Source organism: Mesoplodon bidens (genome assembly GCF_964165515.1).
Source record: "Mesoplodon bidens genome assembly, chromosome: 2".
In the NCBI taxonomy this organism is placed as follows: Eukaryota; Metazoa; Chordata; class Mammalia; order Artiodactyla; family Ziphiidae; genus Mesoplodon; species Mesoplodon bidens.
This window is the reverse complement of record NC_138177.1, coordinates 39,668,499-39,691,748: the sequence shown is the minus strand read 5'-3', so window position 1 is coordinate 39,691,748 and position 23,250 is coordinate 39,668,499. Positions and strand designations below refer to the sequence as shown.

Genomic DNA, 23,250 nt, shown 5'->3' with positions numbered 1-23,250 from the left:
GCTGATTGGTGAGGTCTTGTAACCTTTTTGGTGGGTCGATTCCCTCTCTCACCTCAGGCCAGGTCTTGTACCCCCTTGTCTGGGCTGTGTTGGGATCTACCCTTGTTAGGGACATGGAGGTATTAAGAGTGGTGGGAGTAGGTCCTATAAAGACTGGTATCCCCTGGTGATGGGACCGTCCCGGGTGCAGTCACTGAAAGGTGTTTATGCAGAGGAAGACTTTTTCTCTCAAGTGGGAAGATGGGTTTCCTCCATCAGAAAGAGAGGTCCTATGGAATTGGGGAGTTCAAACCTCTCAGCCTCCCCTGTTTCCCCATTCCAGATCTCAAGGTCCCATGCCTTCCCCCACGGGAGCCCTTGTCTTAGCATTAGAGACTGGGGGGGCAGGCCTTTAATTGGCCCTGCCACTCTACAACACACCCAGTACAGCACTGGGTTCTTAGCCATGTTGGCCCTGCAACAATAAGAACTGACGGATTCCCTTCAAGTTGGTATAAAGGCTTTAGAAAGTACTTGATGCTAGAACCTTCCCTGAGTTTCTGGCAATTTTCTAAGACATATCCAGGGATGATTCTGACCAACCTTGAACCTCCCCCAGGAACACCTCCTGTCATTGAACTATTCTAATCTGCACTCATCATTCAGCATGACATTCTCTAATTAGTGTGTAATTTGTATATTTCCTGTGCATGTCTGAGTCTACTACATCTTTAACTCTATTGTAAGCTTTGTGAGGGCAAGATTATCTCACAACATTTAGTAAATTCATATGTATTGAATTCCTGAAGGCATTCTGGCTCATCCTGGCATTTCATGCCAGACAAGTGGCAGTGGCTGTGCCTGGGGCCCCTCAAGAACATGGGGTGGTGGGTAGGGGAGACAGGTCTGAGGGGGAGTCTCGCCGTGGGGCAGCCAGACCATGAAGGACTTCCGTGGGCTCCTGTGGTCAAGCTGAATTTTCCTCAGGAAACTCTTTCGAGGCACTTGGTGTCCAAAGACGCTGGAGCTGTCTGCCAGCTCTGCTAATCATTCACCATCTTTGGCTTCCTTCTAGCGACTGGTGGGCAGTGAGTGTCTGGTTTGGGATGGGTGATTCCTGTCTTCAAAGTCTTGGTCAGGATGTTCATGTTTTAATGAACAACATGCAGCCCTGGTGCCTGGCCAAGGTGGGGGCCAGAGCAACCCAGACGGGACCTTAAGTGGGGCTCCTTGTCCTCATATGTTCCACTTTCAACCTCACATTGCTGTGGGGTCAGTGCTGCTGTTCTCTCTCCTCTTCTAACCACTGACTCACAGCTGCAGGAACAACTGGGGAGAGGAGGATAGGAGCTGGAGAAAGCTCTGCTGCCCCCACCTTACTAGGACCACAGCCTCGAAGTACTAGAAGCAACATTAAAAGCAACCAAATGTGGCTCCTCCTGAGGCCTGTAACCACATGCTTCCTGTCCTGGCCCTGCTGATACATAGAGGAGCGATGGACCCTGTGCCTCTCCCAGAGCAAATCCAAGAACCTAAGGGAATCCCTTGGGTTCTCTCCTCCTGACTACTTCAGACGCGTCACTCAGATTTTCCCTTTGAATCTCCTACCTCTGAGCATTGAGCACTACAGAGCTCTCCCAGTGTTTTGATAATTCACCAGAAGGGAGAAGGAGACAGAAGATAAACATGTTCACTTCTGTGCAACCATATTCATGCCCTTTTATTTTCACTTTAATAGAAAGTTAAGTTCAACACTCAGTCTTTTTTAAATGAGGTGTATGACACGCAGCAAATCAAGGGGCCCTGGAGTGAGAAGGCAGATTTCTGACTTCCAGTCGATGCATTTTCCATTCTTTGTGCTGCTTTCTTAGAACTGTTTCTACACCTCAGTGGTAACAATGGTCACCTCCAGATTATGAAATTAGATTATTTGTAACATTCTTCTTTTTGCTGATGCATTTTATCTGACTTTTCTACAATGATTGTATATTAATTGAAAAAAAATACTTAACTTTAAAATTTAAAGTTAGAAAAATCCCACAGAAAGCTGAATTAAGTTTTGCTTTTCTAATTTCCCTTCACACTCAAATCCCTAGCCCCACCAAACCTCTAAATAGCAAGAAGAAATCTGAATTACTGTCATCCTCAAGGGCAGAGATTTAACTTTTTCTGGAATTAAGTGGACTTGCGGAAGTGTAGGTAGCTGGGTAGGGGTGAGGTCTCAAGAGGCAGTGCTGTGACCTGTGTCTAAGTTCTCCTCCTCTTCACTAGGGGCACTGTCAGCATACAGGTGCTGCCTCTCTGCTCCACAGCATTACTTGTACTGTAAGCACAGATGATTATGCAGAAGACTGTGATGTCAGTACCATTCACGTTGAGCAATGAACTTCCTCTCCCCTCAGCATTATTATCACCCCCCAGAGAAATTCCTATTCCATGTACCTTCCACAGTAAACCCAGAACCACTATGAGCTTCACATTATCTGTACTTTGTTCTTCACCATCCTCTCTGCCTTATACTCAGCTGGCTGTTACCCAGTACCTAGCACTCTGTCTTCTGAGGTGCATTAGACACTAGCAGAGTCATAGATAAATGAAGTTGATGGGCTAATTCATATTAAAATCCAAATGGCCAACACTAGCTCACTGGAGTCACTCCTCTCAACGGTATCTACATTTTAGGGATTACACCTTAATCCCTTGTATCAGTTAGGGATAGATCATGGGAATATGGATTTCTTATGGATATTAGACCTTACACATTTGTAGTGAGGAAGTCTGTGGAAGGCTCTTGCCTCTCTGTGTGATGGGGTGGAGGCCATTTCAGCCCAAATTGGCAGCAGTCAGGAAGAAGTACATTACACGAAGTTGGGGAAGAGCAAGGACAAACTGCAGCTTATGAAGATAGACTGAAGCCTCTGTCTTCCTCTCATCACCTCATACTTCAGTGGCAGGTGGCCTGCAGAAGCAGCTGGTACCCTTTGCACAAAGAGAAGCTGAGGGAGCTGTAGGCCTGGCTGTCCATGCCAAGGAGTTGAGCCAGCAGATCAGTAACTGAATGCGTGAACTGCAGTGGCGCCTGGTACCCTACACCTTCAGAGTGTCTTAGGTTGCTTCATTTCCATCTTTAGGTTCTCTTGTAAACTTCTCTTGCAGCCAACTCAATCTGGAATCATATAGGGAAGGTAACTCTAGGAAACATGGCTCAAGCTTAGTTAGGTTGACACAGTACCAAATACCCACTGTTTCTAAAATCAGTATCAGAAGTTAGCTTTTCAGATCCATTTACTGGCCAGTAGAAATGCTGAATTGGGGAGACAAAGGTGGGGAGGTGAAAAGATAAGGGGAGGAGAGGAAGGGACCTTTCTTGGTGATCCTCAGAACGTGTCTATAAAAGAAGAAAAGCCAGATAGGTACGAAACATGCTCATATATCCAAATGTTTTTAAATATATGTATCCAGAAAGAAAACTTTGTAATCAGGCCAAAGTTATGTCTGAGAGATACCAAAGGAAACCTGAGGATTTGTGAGTGCCCAGGTTTCCTCTAGAGACCATGGCAACCCCTAACCCCATCCCATGCTTCTGTGTCCTTCTCTGAGTGCTGGGCAGTACCAGGGGAAGGAAGCCATAGGGGAAGGGGACAAGTATGACCAGAAGCACCCCAAGGGCCCTAGAGGGGAGCCCCTAAAGGCACATCCACCAGCTTTCTTCTTTGGCAGAAGCCAGTTAGTTCCCAACGTCCCAGAATGGAATGGAACAATGAGGCTTTACACCACCAAAGTCGTAGGCTTGTTTTAAGAAGCATTTCCTCTCTGTGGGGGAGCAGTGGGTGGGGCGAAATGATAAAAGTTGGTGGAAGGCAATTCTTTCCAAAGTCCAGATCTTGAAGTGTCCAGATCAGAAGGTGTGGACGTGCTTTGGTTGTACTCTTCTCACCTTAGAGGGACTTCTAGTTCAATGGGAACCTGTTTCTACTCTCATATGGACTGTATCAAGCAGTAGTGGTCTCCAAAGCTGTGATATTCAGTGGCTCTTTCCTGTATCCTTCATCCCCTCCCAGGAATAAGGGAAGATGAGCCAGGCTGTGGAAAATATCCTACGGAGGTTTGCTGAAGACGCTGGCTGGCTCTGGCTTGACAGCATTGATCAGCTGCGTGAAGAGAGGGCTGATACTGATGAACAGGGAGCTGCTCCCGAGACTTATGTACGCCAAAGAGTGGCAGCATGTCACCATGTTCATCCTTCTCACCCTCAACGGCTGTGTAGATGTTGTAAGCAAGAACTTGCTGCCTCAGCGCTGTGTGCCCCTAGAAAAAGGGACCCTGGTGCTGACTTTCTATGTGTTACTGCTGTTGTTGGTGTCGCATGTTCAGGACTCAGCAGGGGTGGAGCTGCAGGTTCACTCTCTGCTCATCTTGGTGGTGTTGTTGCTGATGCTGGTGTTGACCGTACAGCTGTGGGTTCCCGACACGCTTCAACTCTCAGTGATCGAGACCTTTCTGTTTCAGATGATGGGCTCCTGGCTGGTACAGGCCGGCTTCATTCTGTACAAACCAGTCACCGGCTACCCGGGGCAGGATGATGACATCACTGACATCATGTTTGTCACCACCTTCTTCTGCTGGCATGTGATGATCAATGCTTTGTGCCTGTTGGGAATCTATGGCGTCTCTTCCTTTTGGCATTGTTGTTACCGTCCCAGCTGGAAGCTGACGGGGTCCAGAGAAGCTCCATGTTACACGAGCACCGTGGGACCCCTCTACAAATTGCTGCGGGAAGTGGATCAGTCAGAGTCTGGCAGACTCTCAACCTCTAGCTGGGTCTTAAATGTCTGGGCTCAGATCCTAGTGAGGGCTGAGGATAACAACTGTTGTGACCAAGTTTTCTGATCCCTGGTATTTTCCCTTAATTCTTGGTTCCTAGACTCTTTCAAATTACCTTTGTTGGGGGAACTCCTTTTTTGTCTACCTCTCATACACATTGATGTCAGATGATGAAAAAGCACAGGTGCTGCCAGCTGCCCATTTCTAGTCATTTGAGGCCTAATTTTATAATGATAAACAAACCTCAAGTAATCAATTGATATCCCCAACACAATATCTCTAAAATATCCAGTGTAGGAATAAACTTGCATGCTATTAATTTACTATAGTATTTGAGATGTAACAGAGAAGCCCTCCCCTTGAAGGCCAGCCAAGAAAAGACTTCTCAAACACTCTTAAGGTTGGGGGGAGAAATTTGCAATTCTCACAAAATTCCACCAGAGGGCACTATATTCACATTACCCCAGCCAAGCCTCTCACTCTCCAACCCAGTAAAAAGTCTCCTAAGAACCGGTTCCAAAAAACTGGGGGGAGGGGAAAGGAGGTCAGAAAAAATATAGAGCCAAGTTTACGTGTTGTCCAAATATCCAGAAAATGTACCGAAGCGCTGTTTGCTTCCCGCTAAAATTTGGCGTGGAAATGTGAAATAAACAAGGATTCAAATCAACTAATGGGATAGGAGTGAGGGAGGATGGGCTGTGGATCCAGTCGAGAATATCTTTGGGAAAAGTACCAACTAAAGGACACACTCTAATCCTAGTCAGTTTTTGACCACAATGCTAAATTTCCTAAACTTCTAAATAAGCTTCAATAATGTTCCAATCAATCTAGAGAACAAAGATAAATCCATACATGCCTTGAGAATAGGAAGAAAATTTATCTATGAAGATCCCAGATTCACAAAACAACGAAACAGATTATTAAATACACAAAATGATCTCCAAAGATTCCTTTAAAAAGAACCTGTCATAGGGGCTTCCCTGGTGGCACAGTGGTTGAGAATCTGCCTGCTAATGCAGGGAACACGGGTTCGAGCCCTGGTCTAGGAGGATCCCACATGCTGCGGAGCAACTAGGCCCGTGAGCCACAACTACTGAGCCTGCGCATCTGGAGCCTGTGCTCCACAACAAGAGAGGCCGCGATAGTGAGAGGCCCGCGCACTGCAATGAAGAGTGGCCCCAGCTTGCCACAACTAGAGAAAGCCCTCGCACAGAAACGAAGACGCAACACAGCAAAAATAAATAAATTAATTAATAAACTCCTACCCCCAACTTCTTCTTTAAAAAAAAAAAGGGGGGCTTCCCTGGTGGCGCAATGGTTGAGAGTCCACCTGCCGATGCAGGGGATGCGGGTTCGTGCCCCGGTCCAGGAGGATCCCACATGCCGCGGAGCGGCTGGGCCCGTGAGCCATGGCCGCTGAGCCTGCGAGTCTGGAGCCTGTGCAGGAGGGGCCGCAACGGTGAGAGGCCCGCGTACCGCAAAAAAAAAAAAGAACCTGTCATACAGCAATTTTTCCCCTGCTAATCTAGTTATTCACAAAGAATATATTGAATGTCCACTGTATGTAAGGCACTGGGTAAGCCACAATGCAGGATTCAGAGGTAAACTAGTTGGTTCCTGGACTGGGTACTTTCCTTAGTGGGTACAGTAGGGATTTCGGAGTTTAGAGGTGGTGTCCCAGGAATGCATCATCCACAGCCCAAGAAGGCTGAAGGAAAGGAAACAGAAAAAGGCTCTCAAGGGAATTGCACCTTGGAAGCATATTAGCCTGTGAAATACTGCACTAAGGTGAATCCAGCTAGCTACTGCAAGTGAGCAAGTCCTCAGCTTCCTCACTGGTCAGCTAGAATGATTTGAAGGTTCATTCTAGAATTATGCAGCTGTAATTTTCTCAGTAGCACTTATTTTACCATGTCGTTAGCTAAGATGAACTTAATTCCTCCCAACTCTCCCAGCAGTTTCCTATTAGAGACAAGATTTGGGGTAGGGCTCAGACCCAAACCTTCAATCATAAGGTGTAGCCTAGGAAACGAAGTGTTCTCTATATTTGAATGGTTTCCAGGGGCCTTCAACAAAACTCAAATCAGACAAAAAAAAAAAAAAAGCTGAGACTTGAATTTCTAATTTCCTAACCTGAGCTTAAGAATATCAAACAATCAGAAAAGAGATAAAGAACAATTCCTCTGGGTTCAGTGCTAGATACCAAATTGACGCAAAACCTGGTCTTTCCTTCTTTAATTGTGTACTGTGAAATTTGAAGGCTTGGTCAATTGCAGCTTTTCCCCAAAATGTGCTTTAAGAGTAATGACATCAACTTCCAAGGCTGTTTCTTTTTCTTTTGTTTTATTTTTGTTTTGCTTTAAGATATACAATGGTCTATTCTTTTGGAAAGAACTGGTGTCGGTTTATTAAAAAAAAAAATTTATAATTCTGGGTTGGGTTTCCAGGGTGTTCCTCAAGCCTGAGTCTCAGCTATGTCTCTTTAGCCTAAGTTAAGGGTTTTGTTCAATGCCTACTGAAATCATTCAAATGTTGGAAGAACTCCATTTCCCAAACTATATGTTCTGGTTGAAGGTTTGAGTATGTTTGAGCCTTACCCCAAATCTTGTCTCCAATGAGTGCAAGGCAACCAACCACACAGGCCCTGGGAAAGCACGCTCAGATCACTAGATTAAGGGCTTACGACCTGCAGAGTGAGAATGGGTCCTTTAAAAGAGAGAAAGAAATTGAGAGAACTCACAGGTAAAGCCCACCCAAGACAAGGCCTTTATTTCAAGCAGCAGAACAACACTGAAGAAATGCTTTTTTTTAGTCGCCAGTCATTTCTGCAGATTTGGAACCAAATTTTTACCTGTGATATCTCTCCCACTCCACCCACCCCTTGGACACAGCTGCTCTATTCTAAGAGAGAAAAACCTGACTTCAAAGCACATGTAACAGAATCCCCTGTGTGCCTTGATACTGGGTGTACAGACGAGTTCATCCGTTCAAGTGCTCTAATGCTTTTTAGGCAGCGAGTGGAGAATGGGGGGCGGGTAGCAATTTAGGGAAGACGGAGAAAGAGAACAAAGGGCAGCAGACACAGCAAAGTCAAACAGGATCAAACAGTCCATTCTACTTCTAACTTCTCTAAAAGTACAGTTTGGGTTTCTGGGGGCGAACCAGTTAGTTTAAGGACTTTCTTCTGATTTTTCTTCCCTCATACTCTTTTAAGGTTCCCTGAACAATCATTGGACTCATTTGGGCCCTAATTCGGTTGGGTTAAGTAAGTATGGTGCTGACTAAGGGGGACAAGGCCTCTTGTTCTGCCTGAAAAACTCAGTAGTCATGTATTACCTTCCTAACCCTCAAAAAGTATGCCCCCGTCACATGAATGGATCAAAGCAAATCCATTTCCATTCTTGGAAAAGCAGCTCAAAGCACATGTTCTCTTGATGGTGCCGCTGTCATTTCTGTGTGGTCAACAAACATCGGTTATTGACCACTCACCCTGGACACTACTGGGGGACACTAAGATGAATAAGCTGCTCAGGGAGGTTAAGACACCAGCAAGGGCAGCAGGCACTCACAGACTAGAAGCTTTAAGAACTGCACATGCTTCTTACTTTTCCATTTTCTATTCTGTGTGCCATCCCCACCTCGGGTGCTGGTGGTGACGAGTACAGTAAAAAGCTCTGGTTCACTTCTGGCAGTTTGGCACCTGGAAATTAACATTTTTTAAAACAAGAACATGACTTTTCCCCTCCCTCACGCCCCCTCCTCAACAATTTAAACTCAAGACATCACAGAAAGAAATGGAATGAAGACAGCTCACTGTTACCAGATCTAAGCCCACTCTCATAAAACCAATGGTAGAGCATTACGCGAAGTTAGGAAGTTGTACTTCACAGGTCATGGTGGGGAAAGAAATAATCTAATCCCATCAGATTATCTTGGCCTATAATAATTATTATTGCTCTTTTCTAAAAATTTACTATATGCATGGGCCATCACAGTTAATCCTTACAATATACAAGGTAGCCGTTATTCTTATTTTGGAGGCAAGGAATCTGAGGCTCTAGGGCTAAGTATCTACCCCAACACAAAGCTGGTAAGAAGGAAAGCCCAGGGGCTTCCCTCGTGGCGCAGTGGTTGAGAATCTGCCTGCTAATGCAGGGGACACAGGTTCGAGCCCTGGTCTGGGAGGATCCCACATGCCGCGGGGCAGCTGCCCCGTGAGCCACAACTACTGAGCCTGCGCATCTGGAGCCTGTGCTCCGCAACAAGAGAGGCCGCGATAGTGAGAGGCCCGCGCACTGCAATGAAGAGTGGCCCCCGCTTGCCACAACTAGAGCCCTCGCACAGCAACGAAGACCCAACACAGCAAAAAAAAATTAATTAATTAATAAACTCCTACCCCCAACATCTTCTAAAAAAAAAAAGTAATAGTCTTCTCAGCTGTAGACCAGGGACAATAGCGCCTACCTCATAAAGTCACTGCACTCAATAAAAAAAATAATCAGCCTTCTACTGGCATTTGAAAAAGCACACCTTCATTAAAAAAAAAAAAAAAAAAAGATGTAAAGCCCAGATCTGAACCTGCGTTGCCTGAACTGAAGCCCAGCTTTTAACCATCATATCGAAGGATCACATAAAGGATGGAATCCTTTACACTCGCAAGGCGACTTACCTGGTCCACAGTGTTACCTGTCTGAAACATACCAAAAGCCCCTGTTTGAGATGAATCTTGCATCTCTCATTTTAAATCACTACAGTGTTAGACACTCTCTCACAGGGAAGGGATGTTGACCAAAGAAGCCAAGTTATGTGTGTGTGGTCACAGGCAACATTTCTTTTCCATATTTGTGGTACAAAAAATAACCAGAAGAGCAAACTTCTTCCCTTTCTCTTCCAAAGGCCCTGGAAACATGACTTCTTAGTCTTCAAACAGAAAACCTCAAAGTCTCAAATACTGGGGCTCTTGAAAGATGCAATAAAGGCTAGACACCTTCAGATGGATTCAGGAAATAAAAATAGTATGATCAAGTAATAGCACTGGTAGCAATGAAAACATTATATTCACGTGTGTGTTGTGTATGTGTTGTATACATATATACATATATATAATTATTGTGTATCTGTTGACAAGCATCCACTTCAAGACTTGTGTTCACAATACACGTTTTCTCAACTATCATAGCAAGGCTATGAGGAGAGAGGAGGAAGGGGTATTGATTCTCATTTTCCCTATTACAAAAACGTGCAATAAATTACTTGACAAACAAAAACAGACAGAATTCGTTTCAGGAATTCTAAAGTTTTGACATACCCTGAGCTTCAAAGAGGAGATGCCAAGACTTCACCTTCCTTTCAGCTGTCCTCGGGAAACAGTTTGCACACAGAATTTCAAATCTGAGGGGCGACTCTTAAGGTCCTTTCTTGAACCGCTCTATTTATTTTATTAATTTATTTTATTTATTTTTGGCTGCGTTGGGTCTTCGTTGCTGCGCACGGGCTTTCTCTAGTTGCAGAGAGCAGGGGCTACTCTTTGTTGCGGTGCGCGGGCTGCAGTGGCTTCTCTTATTGCAGAGCATGGGCTCTAGGCGCGTGGTCTTCAGTAGTTGTGGCTCACGGGCTCAGTCGTTGTGGCTCGTGGGCTGTAGGGTGCAGGCTCAGTAGTTGTGGTTCACAGTCTCTAGAGCGCAGGCTTGGTAGTTGTGGTGCACGGGCTTAGTTGCTCCGCGGCATGTGGTATCTTCCCGGACCAGGGTTCGAACTCGTGTCCCCCGCATTGGCAGGCGGATTCTTAACCACTGCACCACCAGGGAAGTCCCACTTTATTTATAGATGAGGGAACTTGGGCCTAGAGAGGCTGCGAGAGTTGCCTCAGGTGTGGCAGAGGCAGAATCAGGTCTCCCGACTTGTGTCTCCGCCCGCCAGGATCCCTTCTATGGAATGAGACAAAAACACAGCACTTTCAGTACCAATGTGAGATCCTAGACTTCTGTTCACATCCCCAAACCCGCCGAGAGAGCCGGGGAGGGGGCTCTTCCAGGCCTACCTCCGGCAGCCCCCTGTCTGCGCCGCCCCCTCCCACGCCTGGCCACGGCTGCGGCGAGCCCAGGGCTTCCCCCGCCCCGCGAGCTCCCTCACAAACTTGACCCGAGGGCCGGGAAAGGGGGCCGGGGGTTCTCTAACAGCAAAAGGCAAAAGTGGGTGCCCGTGGGTCAGAATTTCCTCTGGGAGCTCTGGGGCGTGCAGTGTGACCTAGTAAAAGAGAGAACTCTCCCGCAAAATATACGACCTGAATGCAATACTGGGCTGCGGGTCCGACCCCAGGCCAGGCGGGCGGGGGCGCCGCGGCGCTGCGCGGCCGCCCGGGCCGGCGGGGTCCTTCCCGGCAGGCACTGGGTCCTCCGCCGCCGCCGCCGCCGCCGCCGCCGCCCCGCCCTTCCTCGCTCCCCTCCCCCACACCCCCTTCCCCCACCGCCCTTTCCCTTTCTTTCTTTCCCGGGTCGTCTCGCCCCCACCCCGGCGGCGCCCGCTCGGCGGCTCGCCCAATGGCCGAGTTGCCGAGACGCGCATCAGCTGATCCGCCCGGGCTCCGGGCCTCTGGGAGCCAATCAGGGCGCCGGGGGCGGCCCCGGCTGCCGATAAAGCGTGCGGGATCGGAGAAGGCCCTGCAGAGCCGAGAATGGGAGAAGAGCAGCCTGTGTGAGCAGTTCCTCCGGCCTCCTCGCCTCTCCTCTCCGCACCTCGCTCTCGCGGCCTGCCCACCCTGCCGCCTGCTCGCCGCCCAGGTAAGCGCCTGGCCGGCCCGGGGGGGTCGGAAGTGTCGCGCGCCGCCCCCGCCGCCTCCCGAGCTGCCGCGCTCTGACCGATCGGCTGAGCTCGGCTCGGCCCCTTCCCACCTCCTGCCTCTACCTTGCGCCCCGGCCTGCGGGCCCTCCCGCTTGCTTCCGCCGCCCGTGCCTCCCGGCGGGTCTGGGTCGGCGATGGCGGGGCGCGCGAGTCGCCAGGCCTTCGAGAAGGGCGGGGAGTTGTTTTGATCTTCCTTCAGCTGCTTGCAGCCCGAAGCGCCGCCCCTGGAGGTCGCTCGGCAGGGCGAGCTGTGGAGGCACTGCCCGGGCCCGGCGCCCCCGGCTCGGCCGTGTGGTGTGCGTGGTGGATGGAGTGGTCCCCTGCTGGACCCTCGCTCTCTTCCTCCGCGGAGGCGGGCCCTGGGGCGGTCGTCGCGGTTCGCCGCCTGCGCGGAGGCGAGGGGCAGTGAGCGTCTGTGTTGCGGCCTGCTCCCGCCGCGGGCTCCCGGGGGCCTACCCCTGTGACTGAACAATGGGGAGCCCGGGATACGGCATGGCCGGCGGGCGCGGCGGTGGAGAGGCCTGGCCGGCCGGACAGGGGCAGCAGCGTCACGCTGTCCCGCTGGCGGATGTCCCCATCCTCCGCCCCTCCTAGCCCTGGCCTTGGAGAGGGCTGGCCCCCTCGGCTAGGCCCTGAGATCCAGACGGGGGCCCGAGGGGCGGGGCGCCGACTTTCGGGACCTTTCTGTGGGAAAGGGCTGCTCTCAAAGTGGATTATCCCAACCACCCCGGGGGCGGGAAGCGGGGATCTTCCCATGGCCGCAAATCCGTGAAGACGACCACGAACGAAAGTGACGACCTGGATTCTCGGTCCTCGGGGTCCCCCTCCAACTGCTTCGGCTTCGTCGCCTACTCAGTGAACGCCAGAGAGAAACCGCGGGTCAAGATCGAGACGTTGACCCACCAGCCTTCGCATTCCTGCTCGTCCCGGTCCGATCCCGACCGCTCTCCAACTCCCTCTCCCTCTCCGTCTCCCTCGCCTAGAAAGCGCCGGTGCCTGGACCAGCGAGAGCCGGAGACCCACGAGAGGCGCGAACGCCACTCGAAAAGGAGAAAGGCTGAGGAGGGCATCGATACCGTTGACCTTATGTGGCTGGGGTGAGTGAGGAGCAGGGATGAGGACCCCGGCTCCCACTGCAGCTGCAGCAACAGCTAAAAACTGCAGAATCCCATCCCTCCCAGCACCCACCACGTAATCTTGGCACCTCGGCGGCACCAGTTGATACAGTAGACTAGGCTGTTGGCATGCAACTCATCACCAAAAAGAGCAGGATCCGAGGCTTAAAGGGAGACAGCGTGGTTTGAAATTGGAGGTGTAACAGGTTGGAACGAAAGCCAGAGACCGGGTTTTAGCTTTTAGTGGGAGCTGAAAGGGTCAGGGATTGCTCCCTCTGGCTTTTAAAGGTAGGATGGGCGTCGGGGGTGGGATTTGACTGCCCAAGTCTTCTACAGGGAGTAGGCAAAGGTAGTGGTTGTCTGCTAACACTGCTTGACAGACAGCTTCTCCGCTTTCGGCGGGGGGGGGGGGGGTGTGGGGGAAGGGTGAGGCTGTTGGAGGGAGAAGCAGTTACGTTTTCAGCTGGGCAAACATGCCCATAGAAACTTTGCCACTGTACTTCAGAAAGTTACCCAAGTCTTTGGAGGAGAACAGTGTGTTCCCTTTCCAGCCACCCTGGGCTGTCGACAGCAGAGGGAGGGGTAGAACGTTTCCTCTTAATGTTGAGGTTTGGTTTTGTGGCTTCAGTGTCTATTCTTTCAGGGGTTTTGCGGTGGAGGCTCCCAGTTTTTAGCATGCCTCAGCTTTTGAAACCCCAGAGCTTTTTGATTTAGAAGTGGGAATTTCTTAATTACTTGAAAAGTTCTCTGGTGGAATCTGGTCAAACTTAAATCTCCTCTCTGAAGTGAGAACTTTGCCTCAGACTGATGCAAATTATGCCATCGTGTATCTTAGAATCCAACTTGGATTGGCTATTTTTACATCTTGGTAATTGTAATAACTGCTGTTCTTCTAGGAAGCCACCAGTCTCTTAAATCTAGTTAGCCCCCTTGTTTCATCCTACCAACTAAATGGGGGGGGTGTTTGTTTTTTGGAAGGGTGGAGGAATCTTCAAAACGCCTTTTTACTGAGATATCCTCTGGGGTGTAAGGAAAAGGGAAGACTTAACCTAGAGATCATAGCAGCCAAGCCTTTCAGTGGCTGGATTTTCCTTGGAGATGATGTCTGTTCGGCAGACTTTCTGTTTCAGAACTTTTGTATCTTCATTGTGTTTTGGGGTTTTTTTCTCCCTCTAGTATCTTAGTGTGAAGAATGAAACAATTCCTCTACCTCTGATAAACTGCAAAAAGTAGAGCTTAGTGCTCACAAGTTTAGATTCTGGCTTGAGGAAGCTTATAAGGAGACTTTTGTCTAGTATAAAAGTTTAATCTCCCTGAAAGCAAGTTAAATAAATGTACTGTACTTTTGAGTGTGTGACTTCCAAAGGGAGGGGCCACCACTCTCGCTGCTTCTTGATTTAATTGTCCTTATTGCGTCAGAGGATCTGTTTGGAGTTGGTGTTCTTATTTTATTTTGTCTCTCTCCAGAACACCTTCCACCATGGCCACCTCAGCGAGCTCCCACTTGAACAAAGGCATCAAGCAGGTGTACATGTCCCTGCCTCAGGGTGAGAAAGTCCAAGCTATGTATATCTGGATTGATGGTACTGGAGAAGGACTGCGCTGCAAGACCCGGACCCTGGACTGTGAGCCCAAGTGTATAGAAGGTGAGAGACTGAGCTGGGTGGGAGCAGCATGAGGGTGGGCGGCAGCCTGAGACCGAGCCACTAGATTTGGCCTCTGTTTGTAAAGCTTTTCGAAGGCGGGACTTTTCAGACTTCATTCAACCAACATTAAGCTCCTACACTGCCTCCAAGCATAACAGCAATGGTCCCCTTCATTTAAATGAAATCTTGCGTGTAAGCCAGTATATTGAAGGAAAAGAGACTAAGTCTGGGGGAGAGAGGGGTTGGAAACTTTGTTTACTTGGGCAGTCCTACTTAATTGGCCCTAAGGTACTGCCAGGAACCCAGTTTGAAAACCACCGCTCTAACCTGACTATGCCATCTACTTTACAAACTCTTTGAATGCTGTTTCAGACTCATGTGTCACTGAGGTTCTACATGCAAAACAAACACGCTAAACTGGTCTCTAGGACCAGCCATCATTAGTTTTTAGTTGATGCCACTTCTGGAAATTCTTAAACTGGCTGATTGCTTATCCTACAGGAGCTATTATATGAGTTGTGACAACTTCATTCTTTTGGTCTAGAACAAACCATAGCCGCTCTCCTTCTGGAAAGGGACCGTGGTCCATCATCTTTTACCTACTTTTAGGTTAGGTTACTCTTCTGATAATGTTCACATTTGAGCAAATGAATGAATGACTGTAATATAAAGCATATACTGTGCACCTGCTATGTGGCAGGTATTAGATAGGCCCTGGGAATACAAGGTGAGAGTCTGGTCTCTGCCTTCGGAGAACTCATAGTCAACTGGAGTGATGAAGGAACCGGCCTTTAAAACATAGTGTGGATAAGTGACGTGGGAGCACCGTTGAATAAGTCATCTGGCTAGTGTCTGTTTCCTCATCTGTTAAAATAAGGACACCACTTGAACTAGGACGGTCCATCACACAGTGGGGGGAGGAATTAGAGAAAGAAGCAACACAGTTGGCTGTCAGAGAGTCTTTATTTCTCCTATTTCAATACCTTAAATAAGGACTGACTGACTGGTGATATCCAGTTTGTGTCCTTGGTGTCCAGTAGACTTATATACAGAGGAAACGTCATTCTTAGGTTGTTCTCGTGACTGTTACTTCTTTTAGGAAAGTGATGCAATAGTCTTACTTGGAACTCAGATAGGAAGGACTGTAGGGCTAGCTGCAAACATCAGGGTTTGCATGTTAATAGTGGCAGTTATGCATGCCTCACTGGCTTTCCGGACAAGAGAGTATAGATCTTGTGAAGATCTGAAAAGTTCCTGTGCATTTTAACTATAATTTCCCCCTCTTTTTACCCCAGAGTTGCCGGAGTGGAATTTTGATGGCTCTAGTACTTTTCAATCCGAAGGCTCCAACAGTGACATGTATCTCGTCCCTGCTGCCATGTTTCGGGACCCTTTCCGCAAGGACCCCAACAAGCTGGTGTTCTGTGAAGTCTTCAAGTACAACCGAAAGCCTGCAGGTGTGTATAGGATAGGTATGGATACCCCACCCCAATCCATGAATTGTAAAGGTGGGCGGGAGAGGATATTCCAAAATTGGTATTGGAAAGACGGAGCTTATCTCAGAACTGTCTTAGAAGTCTGAAGGATTGGACATGGACCTCTCCATCCTGAACTTCCTTGTTCAGAGAGGTTGTATGGTCCATCCTCCCATTGTTGGTTCCATAAAATGACATTGGATTCTTCTAAATCTGTTTGCCGGGGGAGTGCCACATGTCACAGTCCTCCTGCCTGTAGATTTTAAGAACACGGATTCTGAAGTTAGAATGTTGGGCTTGAGTTCTAGATCTGCCACTTACTTGGTATGAACTTGGGCAAGTTATTTTTCCCCTATACTTTTCACTTCCCCGGTTTTAAAATGGGGAAAATAATGAAATCCGTCTCATAAAGTTGTTTAGAGGATTAATTGAGTTAATATGTGCAAATGATTGAGAAGAATTGTATGGTAAATATTGGTTGCCTTTTCGTTCCAGAGAGCTTGTCTTCTTTCTCTGTCCACTGACTAAAATAAGAGCATGTTGGTTCACTGATAATATACGTTTGCCTTGAGGTTTGCTGTAACTGCACCTTTGGTTTTTGTCTGGCATACCCATTGCTCCCAGTTCTCCACCATTCACCTTTTTAAGCTCAGCTGGAGTCTCACTTCCATGAAGTCTCTTGCCACACTCAGCCAGTGAGACTTTTTGGCAAGTCACTTAGTGACTCTGGACCTTACTTGTCTTTGTTTTGAGAGGCATTATCAAATTGTGGTAAAGGGCCTGAGCTCTGAAGTCAACAAGCAGGGTTTCCTGACCTTGCTGCTTGTGCTGTACCCTGGGCAGGCTACCTACCATCTCTGAGCCTCATTTTCTCATTTGTAAAAACGGAGACTCGTAATACCCACCTCAGGGCTGTTAGGAAAACGAAGTTGGGGGTTTTCTTTGATGTAACATAGAAGTCTTAAAATGGTTCCTGGGACATAGTGAAACAGCCATAATGAGTCTATAAAGTTCTGTTCTGGGTTAGAAATTGTTCCCAGTTGAGCTCGTCGCATTTTATTTTATTTTTGTTTTTTTGTACTAACCAATGCTATAGAACTTAGCGCTTTATCTGCTCACCTGGAATGTAAGGCTCTTTTAATAGGCAAATGATTCTCTCAATAAAAATTGTAGATTTGGCTCTAAATGCTTGAGAAACTAGGAATAAGTCTGACAGCTAGAAGCAGTTCTTTTGTGAATAGAGGGTTTAAGTGCCTGACAGTTGGTATTTGGGAAGGAGCCAGCTTGCAGATAAGGTGAAAACTTGCTCTGTTCTGGATCCACTCCCATGTGACTTTGTTGTAACCCAGTTTAGTTATAAATAAAGCCTTTTGAGAGTCTCCCTGCAGATATATAATCATAGCCTCTCTTATCGTCCCCTTTTACACCGACCAGGGCACAGAAAGGTTAACACTGGGTCAATTCAGCTTATAATCATCTCAAGTACCTGGAGTCCAAGGAGTATTTCCCATCAACACAGGGGTTCGGTACATTTGTCCATATGTCTCTAATAGTGTGTTGACTCTTTCTTTTTCCTAGAGACCAATTTAAGGCACACCTGTAAACGGATAATGGACATGGTGGGCAACCAGCGCCCCTGGTTTGGAATGGAGCAGGAATATACTCTCATGGGCACAGATGGGCATCCCTTTGGTTGGCCTTCCAATGGCTTCCCTGGGCCCCAAGGTAAGTCCCCCTTGGTGAGGGGTGAATCTTGCTCCTCCCCAAGTGCTTAATTAGCAAGGAAAGTCTCTCTCTCCAGAGATGGGAGTGAATCCTTGTGGATCAAAAAGCTAGGGGAGTATCCCTGAGATTGGCTGAAATAATACCGTAAAGAGAGAGAGCCCTCGTGCTACCCAAATCCAGACGTGGATGTTGAGACATTAACATTGCGGGAAAACCTTTGGCCTTACTGAGAATGTGGCCAGGAGGGCCCCCTGCACTCCACTCCTGCACCTCCGGGTGAAGGCAGGGATGGTGATTCCAGAGAGCAAGTGTTGAGAGCTTTCTGACTTCTGACTTTGGACCGTGCATCTCACATAGATAGGAATTTTCTTGATGTCCTGCCTCTTGACCTTCCATCTTGACGCCTCTGCAGGTCCCTACTACTGTGGTGTGGGAGCAGACAAAGCCTATGGCAGGGATATCGTGGAGGCTCACTACCGGGCCTGCTTGTATGCCGGCATCAAGATCGGGGGCACGAATGCCGAGGTCATGCCTGCCCAGGTAAATGGCTCTAGCCCATCACCTTCCCCACCTAGAGGCGAGTGGGGACTTCTGCTAGCAAGGGCTGCTATGGGGCCCCACTCCTTAACCCAAAGTCCCCAAGGTGGCTTGGAGTAGAGGTGAGAAGGGTGCATGTGTCACAGCTTCTGGGTTGGGGTGAGCAGTGGGTTTTTGCTTTAAAGGCCAGTCTTCTCGTTCTCTCTAGTGGGAATTCCAGATAGGGCCGTGTGAAGGAATCGACATGGGAGATCATCTCTGGGTGGCCCGCTTCATCTTGCATCGTGTGTGTGAAGACTTCGGAGTGATTGCCACCTTTGATCCTAAGCCCATTCCTGGGAACTGGAATGGTGCCGGCTGCCACACCAACTTCAGCACCAAGGCCATGCGAGAGGAGAATGGTCTGAAGTGAGTGCCGCCTCCTGCTGGGGCTGTTTCACGCTCTTTGCAAGAATACTTGCCAAGGGTTTGATGTACTGGGGATGAGTAAGCCGCCTTCTCAGTTCGCACCTTACCCCTTGGCTTCAAAAACTGTCTTCTGATCCTGTCATTTTGTTTCTATTTGAAAAGTACCCAAAAAATACTCTAGGAGTAGGATTCAAGGATGGTGATAGGGGAAAGTTGACACAGATGAATGCATTTGAAAGTCTTTAGTAAGAACTAAATTAGTAACAGTACAGGCTTATGAATGAATTTAATGCCTGTGGGTGGGAGAAAGTCCTTGCTTGGGGTCTTTTCATTCAACAAATGCCCTCTACTGCATGTCTAGCACTCTTCTGAGCACTAAGAGACACAGGTTACAAGGCAAAGTGCTGCCCTTGTGGAGAATTTGTTCTCCTGGGGCCATGTTTTGGTGAATTAGACCCTGGAAAACAGTCTTTGGTAGATGAGTCGCTCCATTCTTGGATCCACACCTGCTCCTCTGCCCTTGAAGGGCGGGTTTCCTGGTGGCAGGTTGGACCCTCATCTTAACTGTCTCCTCCAGGTACATTGAGGAGGCCATCGAGAAACTAAGCAAGCGACACCAGTACCACATCCGAGCCTACGATCCCAAGGGGGGCCTGGACAACGCCCGGCGCCTAACTGGATTCCACGAAACCTCCAACATCAACGACTTCTCTGCCGGTGTGGCCAACCGTGGCGCTAGCATCCGCATTCCCCGGACTGTCGGCCAGGAGAAGAAGGGTTACTTTGAAGACCGTCGCCCCTCTGCCAACTGTGACCCCTTTGCGGTGACAGAAGCCCTCATCCGCACATGTCTTCTCAACGAAACTGGCGACGAGCCCTTCCAGTACAAAAACTAAGTGGACTAGACTTGCAGCCGTCAAAACCCCTCCTAATCCTACATCCTGCTGCCACTCTCGCCCCTCTCACCTGTCATAATAGCTGTTAACTCAAAGGGCGGGATGTCAAGGTCTTTTTTTATTCCTCACTCTTGCTTTCTTTGGCCAGGATAGAGGGGTCAAGTTCTTAATCTCTTCACACCCACCTACCCCCCCCCCCCATTTTTTTTCCTATCACTGAAGCTTTCTAGTGCGTTAGTCGGGGCGGGGTTGGGGAAACATAACCACTGCTTCCATTTAATCAGGTGTGTTTGTCCAATAGGCATAGCTATCCGGACAGAAAGCATAGTATTTGTGAAGGGAGGGGGAGTACTTTCTCTGCGTCGTAGCTGAGTGGGGGGCAGGGGGCTTGATTCTGTGGTAAGGTTAGGATTTCCCTTTCTTGGTGAGAAATTCCATTACTTATAAGGTTATAACCAACTTTCTATTAAAAGTGAGAATTAGGGGAGAAGGAAGGGTGGGAAATCAGGTCGGAAAATGCCCTAGATCTCCTAGTGTGGTGCTTCCCTTGCCTGGGGCTAAATGCCCTGACAAGCTCAGCATAAATGGATGGATAGCCCTACCTTAAAAGAAAGAGTTCCATGTTGTTTGGTCCTCCATTTATAACACAAAGCAGAGTAGTATTTTTATATTTAAATGTAAAAACAAAAAAATTATATATACGGGTGTGCAGATAAATGTGTGTTTTCTCCTTAGCAAGTAAAAACCATTCTGGTCACGGGGAGCCAAATTCGAGTTGAGTAGTCTGGTCTCCTTTTCGGTGGGGGGGGGACAGGGCGGGGTGCTTGACAAGTTGGCTACTGGGCTCTCATCCCCTCACTACCGCTTCAGGGCTTCTCTGCCCTGCTCACCCTTCTGGGGAGGCTGGCACGGGTTGGCTGTGTCAGCCCGCGGGAGCAGCAGCAGTCACCTGAGCCCTGGGGCTTTGGTTCAAAAGACACACACGTACTTGTACACACAGGGGTTTGGAAATATGAGTTGGCTGGTCAACTTGAGCATGTTACTGACAAGGGGGTTTGGGGGTTATTTTCTGGCGGGACTAGCATGTCACTAAAGCAGGCCTTTTGATATATTAAAAAAATCTTTTTTTTTAAAGCAGAACAAGTTTAGATTTTAATCGTATTTGTAGGGTTTCTAAGTCTTTGTTTTACAGAATTGTTTGTTTGCTTCAGCTGTCTCCTTCCCATGTCTGCTGATGGAGGAGATGAGGACAGGTTTGGAGTCAAAACACTTGTAATTTTGTGTCCTGATGTCTATTCTCTGAGTGTGAAATATTCCCTTCCTTTAGATTCCTGAGGAGTTTTTTTTTTTCTTTTATAATTAAAAAAACCCCCACCTTTGTCCCTACGTCTCTCTCCCCTACTGTTTCTGGCTGTGTTTGTGTTGGCTGCAGCAGGCGGGCTATGGTTTTTTCTTACCATGACAACTTCTAATTGCCATGTACATACAGTATGTTCAGAGATAGATAACTACTCACTGTAAACAAACTGTGTTAACTGCCCAGAGCAGCTCTTATAAATCAACCTAACATTTAGAAGATCTCTTCTGACTTGATTCTTTGTGATTCTTTTAAATCCCTATGTGCCTCTTCATTCCCTTTTACTACCAAAAAAGGGGAGTTTTTTAAAAGAGGCAAAGTAAGTTCAGGTTTACCTGTTCTTGGAATTTAAAAAAAAATCTTTCCCGAGTCTTGTTGCCAACCAGATCTTTCCCATGCTTTGGGAATTTGGATTTGTGGGTTAAGGCATATCCCAGCCTTAGAATTTTGCAGTAGGGTACAAACACCAACCGTCCCCTGCATGTGCTCCAGAGCTTGGCTTTGACCTATCAATGCTATCACATTGTTTTGAATACCCCTCTGGCTTAATTTTATAGCAGCCTAAAGTGTTTAGTGTGCTTTCAACTGGTCTTACTATCCCTACTGGTCTCCATTTCATCCTGTGCCCAGCTGCCAGTGATTCATCTAAGTAGCAAATATTGACCACGTTGCTACGCTGGTTAAAGCCTTCTGAGGCTGGCTGTGCTGAGGGCAAGCCAGCCCCAGACATGCCTTGGATACGCTTTTCCTTGCACCAGACCAGTGAGCTGCTTGTGATACTCCCAAAAGCACTATGTTGACACCTTGGTGCCTTTGCTCCCTGTCCCTTTAACTGGAAATTCTTCCACCTCGTCCTGGCTTCTTCCTACCTTAGTTCATTTCCACATCAGGCTGGGTAGGAGCTCCCTCCTGCTCTCCGGTGCTGTGCACATACCTCTAGCAAAAGCACTTATTCATCCTTTGACCTTGTAAGGTACCAGGTATTGTGGGCAATCGTAATTACCTTTTTAAAAAGTAGTGTCCTCTATCAGTTTGGAGGTAGCTGGTGCCTGTTACAGCAAATTTATAGAGATGAGTTTTCTTTGGGCAAGTGCTTATTGCTCTAGTCTTAGGTAATCCTAGATACCTGCATTTTTTTTTTCTAAGTTATATCCCATTTTCAAAGTAGGATGATCTTACCTATTGGTTTGCTGGGAGTGGTCGCAGTTTGCACCATGTTTTGGCATGATTATTAAGAGTGCCCACTTGCTCTCAGTGTTTTCCAGGTTTTGCTGATAAATTATTTATTTCAACTGAAGTTCTGTTTCCCTCTCTCCAGCCGAAGTTGGCTTCCCTTCCCTGGGTCACCAGCACAGTTCTTGGTGAGGGGGTATTCTGCACAGCGCAAGCACTACATTAAGGAGAGAACCTGAGCGCTTTGCTTGTGTGCTCGTTGTAGACAATTCTCTGACAGATTACGTAGAAAGGAATTCTCAACGTGAACAGGATTTAGGTGGAAACAACTAGTGTATTTCCTTCTCCACCCTCTTACATAGAGTTAGCTTTGACCTACAGGTCACAGTGCAATCCCCTTGTATTTCTAAGGTGTTTTTTATAGCTCATTTAGCAGACACTAGGTTACGTGATAACTTTATCAGTGATAGATTAAACAGAATGACGGCCAAGCCTTCAGCCTTAAAGAGACAGGCCAGTATTCACAAAAGGAGTTTCTCCATTTTAAACACAAGTTCCCTGAATTCCATCCTGCCAGTTATTGGACAAGAGCTAAATGACAACACAAGCTAGTAGAAGAACGTCGAGGAGCTGATAAAGGGTTCCAAGGAGTTCCTTGGATGGTTACTACTGGGATCATTTAACAAGCCAGATCTGCGCTGCTGGGTAGAATGTTACCCTAGTGGATAAAAGAACTTCCTAAACAAATACTTGGTGCCGGGGCTCCAAATATCTCACCAAAGGCTGCACTTAAGTAATTCCAGCTACTCCTTGGCCCTTACACCAATAAAAGTACAAAGTTTGAAAAGTAACTTGCTATTGCAAAGAAAGCCCTTCACTCACTAGACCTTTTGATTGTAAACTTCATGAAGGCAGGGATCCTGTTTTTCTTTCTCAGGGCTGTATCCCGACCTGTCATGGTGCCTGCAGGGCTTGTTTCCTGAATTATTTTTAAGTACCAGTTTTGCAAGCTTTAAGCCCACAACTCTATTGGGTGGTGTTAAACCCATAAGGTCTTGGTGGTTTGGCTGTGTTTTAACTCTGGTCATGGCACTAAGGTGAAGTTAGGTTTCACTGAATCTTTAATGACTGCTGGCGTGGTTGGTGCTGGCTGGAGTCAGGCTGCCAAGAGCCTCATGTTGCTTTATGAGTAGTGGCAAGTTACCATGTCATTCCAAAGGCTTCAGGTAGATTACTACTGTAACCAGTTTGACTTGATTAGAGCCCTATCATTTT

The 23,250-nt window shown here is 47.7% G+C and overlaps 2 protein-coding genes and 1 long non-coding RNA gene across 4 annotated transcripts in view; 2 read left to right on the top strand and 1 right to left on the bottom strand.

Annotated features, from left to right (window-relative positions):
* LOC308610207 overlaps positions 1–11,194 on the bottom strand; it is a 32,356-nt gene extending 21,162 nt beyond the window's left edge. The window contains exons 1-2 of the long non-coding RNA XR_014014449.1: positions 11,087–11,194; positions 10,112–10,730 (exon numbers count right to left, since the gene is read on the bottom strand). This is a non-coding gene — a long non-coding RNA (uncharacterized lncRNA). The remainder of the gene's footprint in view (positions 1–10,111; positions 10,731–11,086) is intronic.
* TEDDM1 (transmembrane epididymal protein 1) lies at positions 4,156–4,978 on the top strand (the record flags this gene model as incomplete). Its single annotated transcript, XM_081224906.1, has 1 exon — positions 4,156–4,978. One exon carries the CDS (start codon positions 4,156–4,158, stop codon positions 4,867–4,869), a length of 714 nt encoding a protein of 237 aa, XP_081081032.1. The 3' UTR covers positions 4,870–4,978.
* Positions 11,195–11,444: 250 nt separating the features above from the next.
* On the top strand, positions 11,445–20,831 carry GLUL (glutamate-ammonia ligase). Of its 2 annotated transcripts, XM_081223524.1 has the most exons (8): positions 11,449–11,582; positions 12,627–12,740; positions 14,226–14,404; positions 15,700–15,861; positions 17,458–17,604; positions 18,017–18,144; positions 18,350–18,549; positions 19,127–20,831. In XM_081223524.1, exons 2-8 carry the CDS (start codon positions 12,730–12,732, stop codon positions 19,443–19,445), a joined length of 1,146 nt encoding a protein of 381 aa, XP_081079650.1. In that variant the 5' UTR covers positions 11,449–11,582; positions 12,627–12,729; the 3' UTR covers positions 19,446–20,831. The 2 variants fall into 2 exon arrangements, with proteins under 2 accessions (XP_081079649.1, XP_081079650.1); XM_081223523.1 differs by lacking the exon at positions 12,627–12,740 and having other exon boundaries at positions 11,445–11,582.
* Positions 20,832–23,250: the final 2,419 nt, after the last annotated feature.

Coding starts and splice junctions, on each gene's coding strand:
- GLUL (XM_081223524.1), top strand. Junction 17,605..18,016: donor TGGCTTCCCTGGGCCCCAAG/GTAAGTCCCCCT, acceptor ACGCCTCTGCAG/GTCCCTACTACTGTGGTGTG. Junction 18,145..18,349: donor CCGAGGTCATGCCTGCCCAG/GTAAATGGCTCT, acceptor CGTTCTCTCTAG/TGGGAATTCCAGATAGGGCC.